The sequence below is a fragment of the Eurosta solidaginis genome, chromosome 1, assembly GCF_040869045.1.
Source record: "Eurosta solidaginis isolate ZX-2024a chromosome 1, ASM4086904v1, whole genome shotgun sequence".
Lineage (NCBI taxonomy): Eukaryota > Metazoa > Arthropoda > Insecta > Diptera > Tephritidae > Eurosta > Eurosta solidaginis.
This window is the reverse complement of record NC_090319.1, coordinates 110,655,692-110,672,763: the sequence shown is the minus strand read 5'-3', so window position 1 is coordinate 110,672,763 and position 17,072 is coordinate 110,655,692. Positions and strand designations below refer to the sequence as shown.

Below are 17,072 nucleotides of genomic sequence, written 5' to 3'. Positions count from 1 at the left end.
CAGTGGCAGTGTTATATAGTGGCACTGCTTGATAAGTCATTTCAACTGTAACTGTAAAATAATATAAGTGATTAAAGCAATTAAATATGGAGAGACAGTGTTGCAAAGTTGATTCAAAGTGTTTTTGTTACGTTTGTGGTTGTTATATGATTGAAAAAAGTGGAAAAATAATAACAAATGCGCTCAAAGATGCGCAGAGTAGCAGACACTCATAAGTCATGGATACCGAAATTTATTTGTAACGCATGCAAAACAAAGCTGTATATCTTAACTGTATCTTAACTGGGATGCAATCTGGATTCACCAAATTTTGTTGTTTTTTATGCTTGTGGGATAGCCGCGCAACTGAATATCATTATGTGAGAAAAGAATGGCAACGTCGTACTCAATATGAGCTCGGACAGCAAAACGTCTCCGCTGAACCACCTGTAAATCCACAAGACATTTTCCTGCCACTTCTTCACATTAAACTGTGCCTTATAAAGAACTTCGTCAAAGCATTAAACCGTGAAGGACCGGCTTTTCAGTACTTAGTCAAGTTGTTTCCTAAATTGTCATATGCAAAAATCAAAGGAATATTTTTCGGACCTGATATTAGAAAATTAATGGCTGATAAAAAATTTACAAAATGTTTAACGCCCGATGAAGCAGCCGCATCTTTTCAAAATATCGTATACCACTTTCTTGGTAATCACAAATCCCCTAATTTTAAGGAAATTATTGGCGATATGTTGGAAAATTATCGAAAGATTGGAGCTAGAATGTCTCTAAAGATGCATTTTCTGCATTCCCATCTCGATTTTTTTCCCGAAAACTTGGGTGATACGAGCGACAAACAAGGGAGCGACTACACCAAGATCTAGCCAACATTGAAAGACGATACCAAGGATTTTGTGATGAAGGCATAATGAGCGACTATTGTTGGACTCTAATACGTGAAACAGATACAAAACAATTCAAAAGGCAAAGTTCCACCAATCTTCATTTCTGATTTGTTACTTTTAAGTCAATAATATGAATATTATTTGACAAAAATCTTTAAAAATGAATTTATTGACTGTATTAAAAACTAGAATCAATCTTAAAAAACGGAATGAAGAATCGGATTCCGCGTCATAAATTGTGTTAAAAACCACTTTTAGCTGCCTGGATCCAAAACCGTGTATACTTGTGTAATCAGCAATCGACAGAAATAATTGCAGAAGGTAGTAAAAACAGTTCATTTCATTCAACAGATGACTTCGTGTTAACAGATCCGGTATACGTTCCTGAAGAAATTGTAGAAGTGGATAATTTTCAAACACCACGACGTTCAGCCAGAACACCAAAACCAATTCAACGTGATGATTACGTAAGTTATTTGACATGTATTAACGAAGATATAGATCCACTTACAGTTGAAGAAGCCATGAGTCGAACTGATGCTAAAGAATGAATGTTGGCAATGGAAAGTGAAGTGGCGTCGTTAAAGGAAAACAATACCTGGAGTTTAATGGAGTTGCCACAGGGGCGTAAAGTCTTAAAAACGAAATGGGTGTTCACCACAAAACGTGACATGGATAACAACATTATTAAATATAAAGCTCGATTAGTTGCTAAGTGATGTAGCCAAATTCATGGAATGGACTACAATGAGACGTATTCGCCAGTTGTGAGCTACTCAACCATTCGTTTCCTGTGTGCGTTAGGTTAAGAATGGGCTGAAAATAGACCAAATGGATGCGGTTACTGCATTTTTGCAAGGTGAACTGCGGAGGAAATTTATATTGCACAACCGGAAGGTTTCACCAATGGCGCCAACGCTGTGTGCAAATTAAACCGAGCAATGTATGGGTTGAAGCAAGCCGGAAGACAATGGAATCTAAAGTTAGAGTCTGTGTTGAAATCGTTGGGATTACAAAAGCCAAAATTAGACCCATGTGTATATTTTGTTAAGGACCGCTCATTGATATTGGCAATATATGTTGATGACATACTGCTTTTTTGGCAGGATCCAAATACATTACTTAAAATCAAAGAAGCACTATGCAGTTTTTAAAATGAACAATGTGGGACCGGTTAATAGTTGTATTGGTATTCGAATCAATCAAACCAGTAACGAAGTAGAACGTGACCATTGTAAATATATCAATGATATTTTGACTCCATTCAACATGCAAGATTGTAAACCGGTTTCTACACCAAGTGACTACAATCAAAAATTATCTATTGGTATGATTTCAGAGAAAACTGATGAAAGGGAGCTAGCAAAAATTCCTTATCAGGCTGCTGTGGGTAGTTTATTATATTTGGCACAATGTACGCGGCCGGACATAGCGTTTGCAGTAAATGATGTCAGTGGACTTAACTCAAATTACAGGTCATCCATTGGAAGGCTGTGAAGAGAATCATGCGTTACTTCAAGGGAACAAAAAACTACAAGTTAAAATATACGTCAGCTGGTTCGCAACAATTGCATAGTTATTCTGATGCAGATTGGGCATGGGACATCGATAGACATCGCTCTTGTACGGGATACCTGTTCACGATGTCAAATGCAGCAATTACCTGGGCAAGTAAGCGCCAACCAACAATTGCACTGTCAAGTACGGAGGCCGAGTACATGGCAATGCTAAGATAGAGCAATTAAAAGTTTATAAATTTGCTAATTTTCCTATAGCTGAAAAACCACTGAATTAACGTAGGTATGATGCAGTAGAACACATACCTCTTACGATAAGTCTTACGATAATTGCTCTATCTTAGCGAAAAAAAAAAGATATTTGAGCAAACTCAACGCCATTCGTAAGAGAAAGACTTCTTCTTTAAGATGCTACGTGTGATTTAAAAAAAAAAAATCTGTCGTTTATATATAACCTCAAAAATAGGCAAAGCGGAGCTTTTTGCACATTTAGGTTAGGATATCTCAAAATCCTGACGTGATAGAGCAATTCTGCGTCCAGATTTGAATTCAGCGCATCGAAAACCTTTAGAAAAGTATGGTCTGGTTTATGATCAAAAAATCGGTTTCATTTTGTCGGCCTGTGTAATCAAGTCTTTTTCTAAAATCAAATAGACGTTTTCTTAAGATCTGTTGACTACTTCATACTGTCAGTGTGTCCCAGTCGCAGGAGAGTGTTTGCCAAACGTATTTTCACTAACAATGCTAATGGATTGAAATATAAAGTTTACCATTGTCCTATTGACTTCTGCCAACGAACGAAACTGAAAAGTTCAAACTTCGCTAAGGCTATATTTTGAGACTGAATTATTGTGATAAACTTCGCCCATAAACATACATAGATTAAAAAAAACCTTGAAGTTTCGAAATATGTGTTTTGTCACTAACTATCAACCCTGATCCCAAATCCCAGCAAGTTTTCGGAAATTACAAATTGCAATTATATTATATTAAAGTGCCTTTGTTTATTCTGGTCCAATAAGGGAATAACCCTATACAAATATAACAATTTTATATACAATAAATTTTTCAGTTTTTTTATATATATTTTTTAATTATAATATAATATACATCTTATATATATTAAAAGAAATGGGAAAAAGTACTATTTTATTCAGTCAGCTTCCGGTTGGGTTGCTGACCCACGGGCCGAGGACTCCACTTCGTAGTAGTCAGCAACAAGCTGACAAACGTTTTGCGACGCTTCAGATAAACTACCTTCCTCCATACCCTCACCAACAAAATGATACACGAAAGCGCGTCGGTTATACAACTTATCAAATTTACTTACAAGCCGACACCAAGCACTGCGTATGATCGTATTGTTGGAAATAGCGCAGACTGCCCGAGCTGTTGGCGCTAAATCGCCTCCCGGTACAAAGACCGGGGGCATAGCATTTACCCCAATTTTAAAGCCAGTTGGTGTCCAATCAACAAAACGAGCAGTTCGACCCGATTTAATTTGCTGAATAGCGGAATTAATATCGTTTGGTGAAACGTCACCTCGATAGAGTAGCACACAAGCCATATATTTGCCAAGCGTGGGGTTACAGCGTACCATTTGGCTGCCTGGATGAAAACAGGCTTGGGTCAATTGTTCGGTATTACTGTTCACGAAAGGATACTTGCTGACTGGCACCAGTGGTGCATAAGTAAGCAAAGGATAATGAATACGCGGATACGGTACTAAATTTGTCTGAAATTCTTCGAATGAAACATTGTTGGTTCCATAGAAGCGTTGTGATGCTGTAAATGCCGATACAACCTGGAGGAAAAAAATTAGAGAACAACAAACAATTTGTATGCGATATGTCACCTGGCCTATGATTCGATTCAAATTCGTATATGTCGGAGCTGATACGCCTAACTTGGTATCGCAGATCTCATACAAAGCTTCGTTATCCACAATGAAAGAAACGTCTATATAATCCATGGAGTAATGTGTTGCTAATAAGGCGTTATATGGTTCAACAATAATCGGCGAAAGTCTAAACGAAATACATAAACACAAATATTTAACGAGACGCGTTACCAACAATTTGATTACTTCAGCTTACGACGGTGATGGAAATACTAAAAACTCAGCTTTTGTTGTCTTTCTGCCATATGCATCGGCTAGCTTTTCTAACAAAAGTGTGCCAAATCCTGATCCCGTTCCACCGCCAATAGCACGAAATATGAGGAAACCTCGTAGATTGCGGCATTGCTCCGCTACGCGCCGTACAGCATCCATTGTGCGATCAATCAGATCATGACCTAAAAGATTGTAACCGCGAGCAAAATTGCTCCCCGCATCCTCTTTTCCACTAATCAAGGTATCTGGATGGAAGAGATACCGATAGGCCCCCGTGCGAATTTCATCTTAAAAGATTTAAAATATCTAAATTATTATTGATCCAAAATTTATCTAATTTGCAACACTTAAAATATAACTATTACGTTAGGTTAGGTTGAATTGGCGTGGGGACTTCACATACACTGATTGAGTACGTAGTGTCAATTGAAGTTCGCTTAACGACTAAACTGAAAAGTCCTATCAAAAACCAGGACCTGTGTTATTAAATAACTCCGTACTTTGGGAAAACACTTGAAGCATTCAGTACAGTGCAATGACGCCCGCGTTCGTTATTACCTTTTCTTTACCGGCGTTATTTCCTTTTTCAAAAGTTTCCGAATAAAATGAAATGGTCCCTTAATGTATAGCCCACCTTTCCATTTTACTTTTTTTTTTTTTAGTTTTCTTTTTTAAATTTTTTTGATATTGTTTTATTTCATTTTATTAAATTTTTTTTTTAAATTTATTTATTTTGTTTTATTCTACTTTTGTTATATTTTAATATTTTTTATTTTGTATTATTGTTATTATTCTATTTTATTCCAATGTGAGCATGGATATGTTTATAGTAATGTGACGAATATTAGTGACACTAAGTGATACTCACATCACTAGTCTGATGCTAGGTAAATGAAGCCACAACAACAATAAAGCAGGCAGTCACTTGTATCTACATAAACGAATCAATCATTATGTTTACACATATGTACGTACACGTAGCGGAGAGAAAACGCACAAACACATGCATATATCTTATCTGAGATGCGCTCAAAAGTAGGCAATAATTTGTGCAAGTAACACTCACATATACACGCGGATATGAGAAGCTATAAACGAGTTATAGTTGATAATTTTATATCTGCTAACTAACTAGTAAATTCTAGAATATAACCGCCTAGAAATATGTCAACGAGAAAACCAAAAACTATAAAAGCAGCAACAGTTGAGGCACGAAAGTTAGTCTGATTTAAGCACGCTATCTGTCGAGCAATAGAAGTGTTATTTGGAAAGTAGTCTAATAAAGACCATTTTGCATTATCGAATATTGGAGTAATTTATTCAACAGTTCAGTGATTCGAACGTTAGCAGAAGGTTGCAAATAAGCGGAATTGCAGTAAATTCGTTACAGTAAGTTACAAATGGTAATAGGGAATTAGGCGTTATTTCCTTTACGAAGGCGATAACGCTCGCGGGGCTTATCTCCTTTTAGAAAAAAAATTAAGCCCGCGGGTGTTATTTCCCTTTTGAAAGGGCCCGTCCTATTTGATTGGTACGTCTATGGTGAAAGCTTCAAGGTATGCATGCGCTCTCCATAGCTAGTTTCTTTTCGATCTATTCGCTGTTTCTTTTCGATCTTTTCGTATAAGCCCGCAGACCAATACAAATGTATGTTTCTCCCTTTCCCGAGTTTTTATAGTGATTGGTCTCCTTCTAGCACACTTTTACATGCTGTGCTATGCGAAATTATTATCTTAATTACTTCATGGCTGCCCATATAAAAGTTGACACGCCTGTAGTTTAAGATATTTTCATACAGTGTTTCCACTAATTTGGCCCCTGCTACTACTTCCGCCGGAAAAGCACCTGACAACTTGAAGAAATTGTTTATTTCTATTTCAGCGCAGTATACCGTAGACCCTACGCCTTCCATTAGTTTTAAACTATAGGTGTAAATTAGATGGATTGCCTCCGAGGAGGCAAGGCAGAATTTTCACAGAACGTTGTTTGGGATGGTTCCCATAGGGTTTAAAAAAGTTGGCTAAGTCCCTCCCAATTTAAAAGGTTTATATTTACAAGCTCTCGGACATCTTCCTAAGACGAAAACATGACGTATTAATTTTAAAAATCGGTTGTCTAATGGTCCCCAGGCCATAGCCAGGATCAAACAGGTCATTCTTTACTTTAGTTCAGGACAGCTAAAACACATTTAAAAATATCGGGCAGTGTCAAAAGATGCGATTTAGGCCCAGGACCACGAATCCGAAAGCGGAAATTAAAATTTAATTTCAGTCAAAATATAAATATAGTTTAAAAAAACTAAAAAACACGCCTTTAAATATTTAGTTTTAGCAGAACACCTTTCTGCATTGGTGGATTTTGGCCGCGATTACAAAAAACTAGCCTGGGCGGTTTGGAGACCAAAACTATATACGCGCAAAACACTTTTCTTCACAATCTTCTTGTGGGTACAACAATATTATCAAAATTACAACAACCACATGAAAATTTTCAATTTCTTTTGCAAATATCTCTTGACAGAAATAATTTTCAGTTTCCGCTTTCGGATTCGTGGTTGTGGGCCAAAAGGGCGTCTTTTGACACCTCTCCAGGCATTTTTGTATATATTTTAGCAGTTGCGAGCTAAAGTAAAGAATAACCTCAAAAAAAATGTGTGTTACTTCAACATAAGCTTCAAGTTTAAGGGCGGACTTTCGCAATTTTTTTTTCGGCCTAGTCTAGTGTACGTAGAGAAAAGCTCTGACATGTGTATCAAGAAATTTAAAATACAGCACGCCATTATTACATAATTTGTGTATGCAGTATCAGGGAGTTACACGATTGAATTTCATATCCGAACCTACCAATTACTGTTGGTTCCGTATCCACTATAACAATCCGGGGAACAACTTTTAAAGCCATACCAGAGATGCCAAAAAATGTAAGAAAGGAATCGTCATTGGGCATTTGGCATAATGCCCCATTTGCCATAATTCCATGCTCAAGACAATACAACTCCCAACAGGCATTTGCTATTTGCACACCAGCTTGTCCAACATGAATTTGTATAATTTCACCCTGCAATACGAAAATAAAGAGAAAATAAAAACAAAGAATTTTCGATCCTGAATCATTAGCAGGATATTGGCCAACTTACACGGCTTGACATTTATTGTTAAAGGCTTCATAAACTGAGAATTTTGCCTCGGTTAATATAACTAATTAATTTGCGTAAAACATTCGTAGAAATATTTGTTCTTTTGAATTTTGCAGAGCAATCTTTTTATAGGTAAATACTAACATTAAAATAAGAAATTTATAAAAATGTGTATGAAAAATTTAATTTTTTTTGTAATTTGAAGTTTTTATATGTTTCATTTCTTTTTGATTAACAAGTCGGCTGTGTTGGAAAACTTTGATTTTTCAATACATGGTGGCGCATTTGAAAATTCTTTGATAATTTAAACCTAAAACAGATGTGGATGCGATGCTCAAAATTTTCCTGCACATATACACAAAAAAGTCCACAACAGCAGTTGATGACTAATACATCGCTTTCCAAGGCAGTCGGTTCTGTGTACCGGAGCGAATCGGGATTTTTCCCGACCAAGGACTCATTTCAGTGTAACCCCATTTAATTTGTTATGTCCCTTCCACAAATTGTCATCCCTCCACCAGCTCCTCGCAGGTATCGAACCCAATCCGCTACAACAACAACAACAAGGAAAAATGAATTAGCAAAAGGGAGGCTTTACCAGCCACAAGACAATAATTTGAAAATTCTTTGATAATTTAAACCTAAAACAGATGTGGATGCGATGCTCAAAATTTTCCTGCACATATACACAAAAAAGTCCACAACAGCAGTTGATGGCTAATACATCGCTTTCCAAGGCAGTCGGTTCTGTGTACCGGAGCGACTCGGGATTTTTCCCGACCAAGGACTCATTTCAGTGTAACCCCATTTAATTTGTTATGTCCCTTCCACAAATTGTCATCCCTCCACCAGCTCCTCGCAGGTATCGAACCCAATCCGCTACAACAACAACAACAAGAAAAAATGAATTAGCAAAAGGGAGGCTTTACCAGTGCGTACCACATTGACACAAAAAATTTCAGTTGGCTATCAGGAGGAACGATTTTCCACTCATTCAAGTAACAGCTTGTCCGTTGATGATCGAAGGAACATACTGCAACAGTCCCACTCGCTAGTAACACTGCATGAGGAAGTGCAAAATCAACTTCCAATTCAGAATTGTAGTATAAATATAACTGAATATTTAATAACACACAACAAATCCTCCAACAAAGTACAAGCGATCGCTATATTAAATGCAATGTTGGCTGTTGGTTTTCTACAACCAATAGTGCCTGATTCCGAGCAAGTTGAATTCGATGAAAATCTACATTACAAATTTATAGAGCTACATACACTAGCTCATACAACTCATGATTAAATTAATATCGGTACATGCCGTTGGCATCAAGGGAACGACCATACATCTCCAGAAGATCTTTTTTATGCCTTTATGCCGGGAATTGCCCGGTGCATCCAGTACTCGGGGAACAGTACCCAAAACTTACGGATGAGGAACGCATACTCCCCAGGGAAATGTATGCCCCGCTTGCAATGTGTCCCCACATGACACCAACAATCTCTTTAATTGTAATGTGGAACCAACGCCTCTAACACCCCTTTCATTATGGCCCACCCCTGTCGAAACAGCAAGTTTCCTTGGACTCCCGTTAGAGGATATTGATGACAATTTGTGATCGGTCGCAGCTATTAGGTGTGGCGAAACATTGCTACAACAACAACAACATGGCTATTACATGCCCAAAAACGTGGGAGAAGGTGTTAAAAACGATTTCGGTATCAGTAATTCGAGGGCGGAAATTAAACATTTTACTTCTGTCAAATGGGTTAATCATAAAGCCCAAAACATATTTGTAATAACTCTATGGTATTTAACTACATTTGACTGATATTCTAGCTCAGCCCCTTTTTTATTACTCTCCAAAATACTTTTAATGCCATAAGTCGCATAAAAATCTCTCAATCCGAAAATTTTTTTAATAACTGTTAAATTGCATTTTTACCCGCTCAAGTTCATTAATGGCCACCTCTGTATTTGTTTGCTTATTTTGAACGAAAATGAGTAACAAACCCCAAAAAGTTAAAAAAATTAAATTCATGTGCTCATCTGGCTTTGAAACAAAACCGAAAAGATTCAAAAGTCTAGAAGTAGAAGCTTGTAAATACTTCTGGTTTGAAAAGAAGGTTTAAAGTTTCTTCTCAAAATCTAAAAATGAAAATTGTGAAAAATGCTGCAAGGCATAGACTCTTTTGCAAAATATTTTTCAAAATATTTTGTTATGCATATGAAGTGTAATGATGTGTTTTGCTAATCTACCCAATGTAGAGCACACTACTGCTATCTGTAGCACATCAGTTCGAAACTTGGCCACCGACCACAAGACTTTTCTTTTTTTTTTTTATTGAAGTCTATACCCTGCGTACTCAATTTCAAAAAGGCCGATATAATTTAAATTTTAAACCAAATTTCTTTTGGCCATGAATATATGTACATATGTAGTACAAAAAAGTTTCAGACCTAGGTTTAAACTTTTAACCGTGTAAGTGTAAAGTTTCACGTTTCTTACTCAATGAGTAGTTACCCGAAAATCGATCGATTGAAACAAATTCTGAAATAGGGCGTTTTTCAAAAGTTTTCTGAGAAGGGGCGTTTTCGAAATGGCAGCCGAGATTTGTGATTTTTTATTCAGTAGAGCATTTAGATTTTCTCAATAACTCTAAAGTAAAATTTCCAAGTTCGGGCGACTTTTTGAATTTACATGATCCCTGGTCCCTTCGTTGTTGTTATTGTATCGTTAAAGACGTTAACCGAAAGTTTTGGGGAGTATTTTCGATGTTGATGGTCCCTTGCCGAAGTACATCCGCTACGTTCCGGTAATAAGCACCATTACGGTACAAGCCCGACCATCTCGAAAACAATTTAATACCACATTGAACCTTCTAGGCCATCCCGCCGCACCCCCTAGTTGCATAAGGAACTTGGGGTCACCAGAGCTTCGGCGGCTTAAGACAGGATTCGCCACGGGTATGTGAGGTTGATAATTATGTTGGAGAAGCCATAAACTGCGTTGACAACCCCTTGGACCAAGTAGCCTAAATTGTGTTACCTCATGTTGCATTGTCATCGCGTTCTGATGTATGCTCCTACTCTAAAATCGGCCACAATATTCGAACTGGTCTAAATGAATTTTCTAAATATCTCGATCTCTGTCCCATAAAACTTTTTTCTCCTAGATATTACAACTTAATAGATCCCGAGCTTTGTTCAAGGTTCAGGTCTCTGGGTTATCGGGAAGTTCCTTAAAACGCGAAATCAAAATTCAAAAATTCGGAGGATTCTTTATATTTTGACGATCCCTGCCTCACCTAATGTTTTCCCTCATGTTAAATTGCCATCTGTTATGGGTTCCCAGTTTCAAAACTCTAACTCCCCGAGAACTTACTCAAAAATGGATTGCAAAATTCTACAATTTTGTACTGAAATTTACGGAAAAATATCAAAATAAACTAATATGAAAGTAAAAACGGTGAAGTGAAATAACGCCCACGGATTGGTTTTATGACGCAAAACATAAATTCCAAAAATTTTCGAATATGGGCGTGGCACCACCCACATTTAGAAGAAGAAAACTTGGAAGTTTGACAAGCCGTAAATCAAAAGCCGTTAAAGATATTACATTGAAATTTGGCAGAGACACTATCATTTCCAAATTATATAGACTGAGTAAAGATAATCAAAATCGGTTAAAGATCTCGCCCATTTTTCCTAAAGGTCTAACCTTAACAAAGTTTGCAATAATCCAATTTGCGTCGTGCTCCTCTTGATTTTCCCTACAAATTGGCCGGACGAGACCTCTCTGTTTAATGCCGACTCCGAACGGCATCTGCAAGGCAGATGAGTTTTCACTGAGAGCTTTTCATGGCAGAAATACACCCGGAGCGCTTGCCAAACACTGCCGAGGGGCAACCCCGCTTAGAAAAATTTTCTTCTAATTGAAAAACCTTATTTATAAAATTTTGATGTTGTTTTGCCCGAGGTGTGAACCCAGGGCATACGGTGTGGTAGGCGGAGCACGCTATCAACACACCACGGTGGCCGCCAGTTTGCAATAACTCTATGGTATTTAACTACATTTGACTGATATTCTACCCCAGTAGTGGTATGGTTGGCCTAAGAATAAAACCTAAAGAAATTTTGAAAATGGGCGTAACCCAGTCGAACAAAAATCTCCCAATCCGAATAAAATTTGGCATAAACATTTTTTTCATAGCTACAACTGTTTGTTCTGAAAATGAGCGAAATCGTCTGAAAGCCACTCCTACTTTTTATACTCGGCGTGCTTTGCACACAGAGTATATTAACTTTGGTAATATAACGGTTGATCGTAACGGCATAAATGAATCGAATTAGGTTAGGTTGAGGTGGATGCCTGAGGGACACTTAGGCCAGTGATATTATGTCCGTTGTGATACTATGAAAATACACCATTACGTTTCCTCTTCGAACCATCTTGAGGACCTGATAAAAGCTACCAGGTCCTTGATGCCATGCTCCACAACCTGCCTCAGATTATCTAGAAATGGAGTACCCAGAAAGCTCTGCCGTGCTGCGCTTAGTGCCGGGCATTTGCAGATGAGATAAACCACCGCTTCCTCCTCCTCATCTTCTTTACAAGTGTTTGTAGCCATCTTTCGTCGGCTTGACGATGGGGGATACCTAAGCGTTCTTGGGAAGAATTTGCATGGTTGTACCCAGCCTAGCGAGTTCATCTGCAATAAAGTTTCCCTCGATGTCCCTATGTCCAGGAACCCGTGTGCGGTGTTGGGCCATCGCTTGAAGAGTAGGAGCCAAGAGATTTTATGGCAGCCCGAGGGCCTTCCCCAGTTGAGAAAGCACATTTCTTCCCTTGAGCAGTTGATCAATCAGTCCCACTAAGGGTCTATTTACATCCAGACTCGTTAAGGCTTTGTTAACGGCGTCTGGACTTATATTGTTGAAATGCCACAAGACAATAATCCTCTTCGAACAAGGATGTTTGGATAGTAGAGACTAGGTTGTGTAGCGCAGTATCCGAAGATTTCCCTTTGGTGTACGCGTGTTGATAGCCAGAAATGAGGTTCCTATCAATAGTGGTAGTGAGGAAATTGCTAATGAAAGACTGATAGGTGTGTAGTCTTCGGCTCGTAGTGAATGAATATGACAGTGGCGCTCCTCCATGCACAAGGGATATGGTTTAGAGTTAAGCAAGCGGTATATATGTATGTCGTGCAGCCAGTTGGTTGATAACTTCAAATAATAGATAAGTTGAGCGGGGACAATCCCATCTGGTCCAGCAGCCTTAAACGGTTTAAAGCTTGTGACTGCCCACTAAACCCTTTCCTCAGTGAAGAGGATATATTCAGCCTGGTTTGTTGCAGGTACTTCAGGTGCGTTGGGCATGTTTCCCGAGAAATTTGTGTCTAAGAGCAGCTCCAGGATTTTCCCTTCTGTGCTGGTCCAGGTATCATTTGATGTCCGCAGAAAGCTAATAGCTGCTTGTGTCTTAGACAGCACGCACAGTAGCCTTGATGTGTCGGCGACACTTTCGACTCCAGTGCAGAAATTTCTCCACGAAATTTTCTTCGCTTGTCTTGGTTCTTTTTTGTAGGTCCTTAGTTTACCTTGTATTCTAGCCACTGTGACCCATTATCGAGGCATTTGACTTTGTTAAACTGTTTTCTACAGGATTTACGAAATAAGTCCAAATCATGGGGCAACCAGTGAGGCTTACGCTTACCCCGAGGTTTTGGCATTGGGCAAGCCTGTTATAGGGCATTTGAGAGTGCCAATCAGAAGGTTGCTACCAGACCCTCTAGCTCCTCCGTTGATGAGGGAGTTTGTGAGGGCAGTGCTGGTAGTTCTCTTGCTAACAGCTCATTATGCAGTTCCCAGTTTGTATTACGTGGGTTACGGCTCGCAATGAGCTGATCAACGAAAAACTCTAACATTACTTCAATATACCGGTGATCTGAGATGGAATGGCCAATTTTTGACCCACCCATAAACGCTTTGGCTACAAATACAGAGGTCCATAACCTCTTTACGGGTGTTATTAATAAAAGTTGGTTCATTACCTACATTGCAAACTACCAGGCTAATTGTTAAAAGGTAATCGAAAAGTGACGCAACATGAGTGTTTATGTCGGAACTGCCCCACTGGACGTGATGAGCGTTTGCGTCCGTCCAGATGAGCAGATTGCCCTTACTTATATCGGCCACTACATCCTTTACCGTTTTTGGGGAGAACGTTCGTCTGCATCTTATGGCATATAAACTGAGGCTAGCGTTAATTGTGTGCCTCCGTTTGCCAAGCTAAGAGAAAGATGTTTAGCTCAGACTTTACCAAAATACAGGTTCTAACTTTACCTTCATCTGCAGCTTGAATGAGCTTAAACCCTATAGCCCATCCGAAAATCCGTAGTTATTCACCCAGGGTTCTTAGGTAAGGACCACGTCGACGTCACTTTTAGAAAGGCGACTGATGAGGGCAGCCGAAGCTGCCTTAAATTTTTGCAGGTTTATCTGGAGAAATCTCAGCATGAGCTTGCTCAGACGCCGCTGCCTCCTTCACCGTGACCTCGTGATCCTTCCCATCGCTATCCAGCAGAGTATTCTCCATCGACAAGTTGCACAGAGCCCCCGCGCAATTTGACGTGGCGGACACCAGGCTTCCTGCGTCGGAGAGCTTCGCCTCCACTTCGGGTGCCTCGATATCCACCGAATTTTTGACATTCTCTGACAGCGTTTCAAGCGGAAAGCACTCATACGTTGAAAGGACTTTTGCAGCCCTTCTTTTGTTCCCGTGGGAATCTTCTCGTGAAGGGCTCCAACCCGTAGTTGCCCCCGGATGATGGCTTATCTGTGGCTCCTTTCTCCTTTGGCTCAGTGTGACCAGATCGTGGGACCCCTGTCAGACGGGCGACCAGCTTCAGCAGGCGCGTATGTGTTCGCCGTTGCCAGCGCAACTACTTTCGCCGCCATACTGGTGCTTTCCCCCGTCGGATCACCAAAGCCCGAATTTAACGAGGTTGCCTTTTTGCCGTCCAGGGGGAGCCGACCCGTCGTTGCCAACACAGCCGTCCCCGCGGTATAAATCATTTTTGCGGCCCGCTTTTCCCTTGACTCGAAGTGGCCCTGCCACAGCCGTGGGAAAAATGGTTCCCGTTCCTGCGCTTGGTCATTGTCCGGAATCCTGGTGCCGATACCCTCTTCCCATTGTTTGCGGTAGCCCTCCCTATTGCATTAGGGCGTATGGGTTCCCTCGGCGCTTGTGCCAGTGCGGTCCTTTCCCTTGTGGAGGATGACGAAATTTCATTTTTGGTTTTTTTTTTTGTTCATCTTGCTCTTACGACCCCTTGCTAGAAGAGGCCAGCTTAGGGTCAATTAATTGGAAAAAGGAAGAAGTATCGTCCGCCGCCCAAATATTATATACGCTTCCACCCTAAACACTAATATCCTTTGCTTTGTTTTACGATTATTGTTAAAAAAAAAAAATAAATGTAAGGCGCGATAACCTCCGAAGAGATCTAAGGCCGAGACTCTCTTCCAATTTGCGTCGTGCTCCTCTTGATTTTTCCCTACAAATTGGCCAGACGGGACCTACATGTTTTATGCCGACTCCGAACGGCATCTGCAAGGCAGATGAGTTTTCACTGAGAGCTTTTCATGGCAGAAATACACTCGAAACGCTTGCCAGACACTTCCGAGGGGCGACCCCGCTTAGAAAAATTTTCTTCTAATTGAAAAACCTTATTTCTAAAATTTTGATGTTGCTTTGCCCGGGAGTTGAACCCAGGGCATACGGTGTGATAGGCGGAGCACGCTACCATCACACCACGGTGGCTGCCGATTATTGTTGCATATAGAAAATTCATAATTAATAAAGCGACCCATAGAAGTGCAGATATTTTATTAGATAGTAACATATTAGGAAAAGATACTCGTTGATACACATATATGTACATAGATATATTCACGCGCGCACATTTTAAATGGAATGTATTTTCAATGTTGAGTAAATTTCGACTGCTGAGTGGAGTATCTCCCTATCTGGGCTGCCGTTTAGAAAACGCTTTTTCTCAGAATATTTTTCTAAAAAAGCCCTAACTGAGCATAAATTTAATACATTTTGGCGTTTTTGAATAATATTCTGAGATCGGGCGTTTTCGAAACGGCAGCCAAGATAGGGTGATATTTCTATTAGTAGTCGATATAGTTTTGCTTGTTGAAGTACTTAAAAAGAAATTCGACAACTTCGCCTTAACTAACAATTAAAGTTCAGAAAATTACAATTTAAGGCCAGTATTTCAGAAAATAACAATTCAAGTTCAGAAAATTACAATTCAAGTTCAGAATTTCCAATTCAAGTTCAGAAAATAACAATTCAAGTTCAGAAAACTCCAATTCAAATTACGAATTTCCAATTCAGGTTCAGAAAATAACAATTCAAGTTCAAAAAATGACAATTCATGTTCAGAATTTCCAATTCAGGTTCAGAAAATTACAATTAAAGTTCAGGATTTCAATTTCGGAAAATTACTACTCAAGTTCAGAATTTTCATTTCATGTTCAGAAAATTGCAATTCAAATTCAGAAGTTTTAATGTAAATTGGAAATTTTGAGCTTGAATTGCAATTTTCTGAACTTGAATTGTAAATTTCCGAGCTTGAGTTATAAATTTCTGAGCTTAAACTGGAAAAGGTGTATATACATACATATATATATATTTTTTTTTTAAATAAATGACAATGGCGCATAGTAATAGTCAAAATAAAATATGTTTTAAATTTAGATGTAGCTTTTTGACATAATTTGCTATAAGCTATATGTCAAAAAAGCTCCAACTAAATTTAAAACATATTTTATTTTGACTATAACTATGCGCTAATGTCTTTGACTACGTTTACACATGACCTTATCTACAATTAATCATCAATAGGTAATCTACGCGTTTACATACATATGTTCCATCCCTCGGAAATACTTACTTACTTAATTGGCGCTTAACCGTCTAAACAAGGCGCGCCAGAATTGCCAAAGCGCCAGGTCGCTCCTTCGCTCCGCCAACCGGCGCCAATTGGTCACACCAAGGGAGTTTAAATCGTTTTCCACCTGGTCCTTCCAACGGAGTGGGGGCCGCCCTCTACCTCAGCTTCCATAGGCGGGTTCCGATAGAAACACTTTCTTGGCCGGAGCATCATCTTTCATTCGCATAACATGGCCTAGCCAGTGCAGCCGCTGCGTTTTAATTCGCTGGACTATGTTGATGTCTACGTATAGCTCGTACAGCTAATCATTAAATCTTCTTCGGTACTCGCCATCGCCAACGCGTAGAGGTCCATAAATATTTCGAAGAACTTTTGTCTCGAACACTCCCAAAGCAGCTTCATCTGCTGTTGTCATGGTCCATGCTTCTGCCCCATATAGCAGGACGGGTACGCGA

At 39.2% G+C, this 17,072-nt stretch overlaps 1 protein-coding gene across 1 annotated transcript; it reads right to left on the bottom strand.

The window, feature by feature from the left end:
- Positions 1–3,337: 3,337 nt before the first annotated feature.
- On the bottom strand, positions 3,338–7,814 carry LOC137237417 (tubulin alpha-1D chain). The gene is made up of 5 exons (XM_067761015.1): positions 7,651–7,814; positions 7,358–7,571; positions 4,498–4,801; positions 4,257–4,428; positions 3,338–4,205 (listed from the first exon to the last, which is right to left on the bottom strand). The coding sequence occupies exons 1-5, from the start codon at positions 7,660–7,662 to the stop codon at positions 3,555–3,557; spliced, it is 1,353 nt and encodes a 450-aa protein (XP_067617116.1). The 5' UTR covers positions 7,663–7,814; the 3' UTR covers positions 3,338–3,554.
- Positions 7,815–17,072: the final 9,258 nt, after the last annotated feature.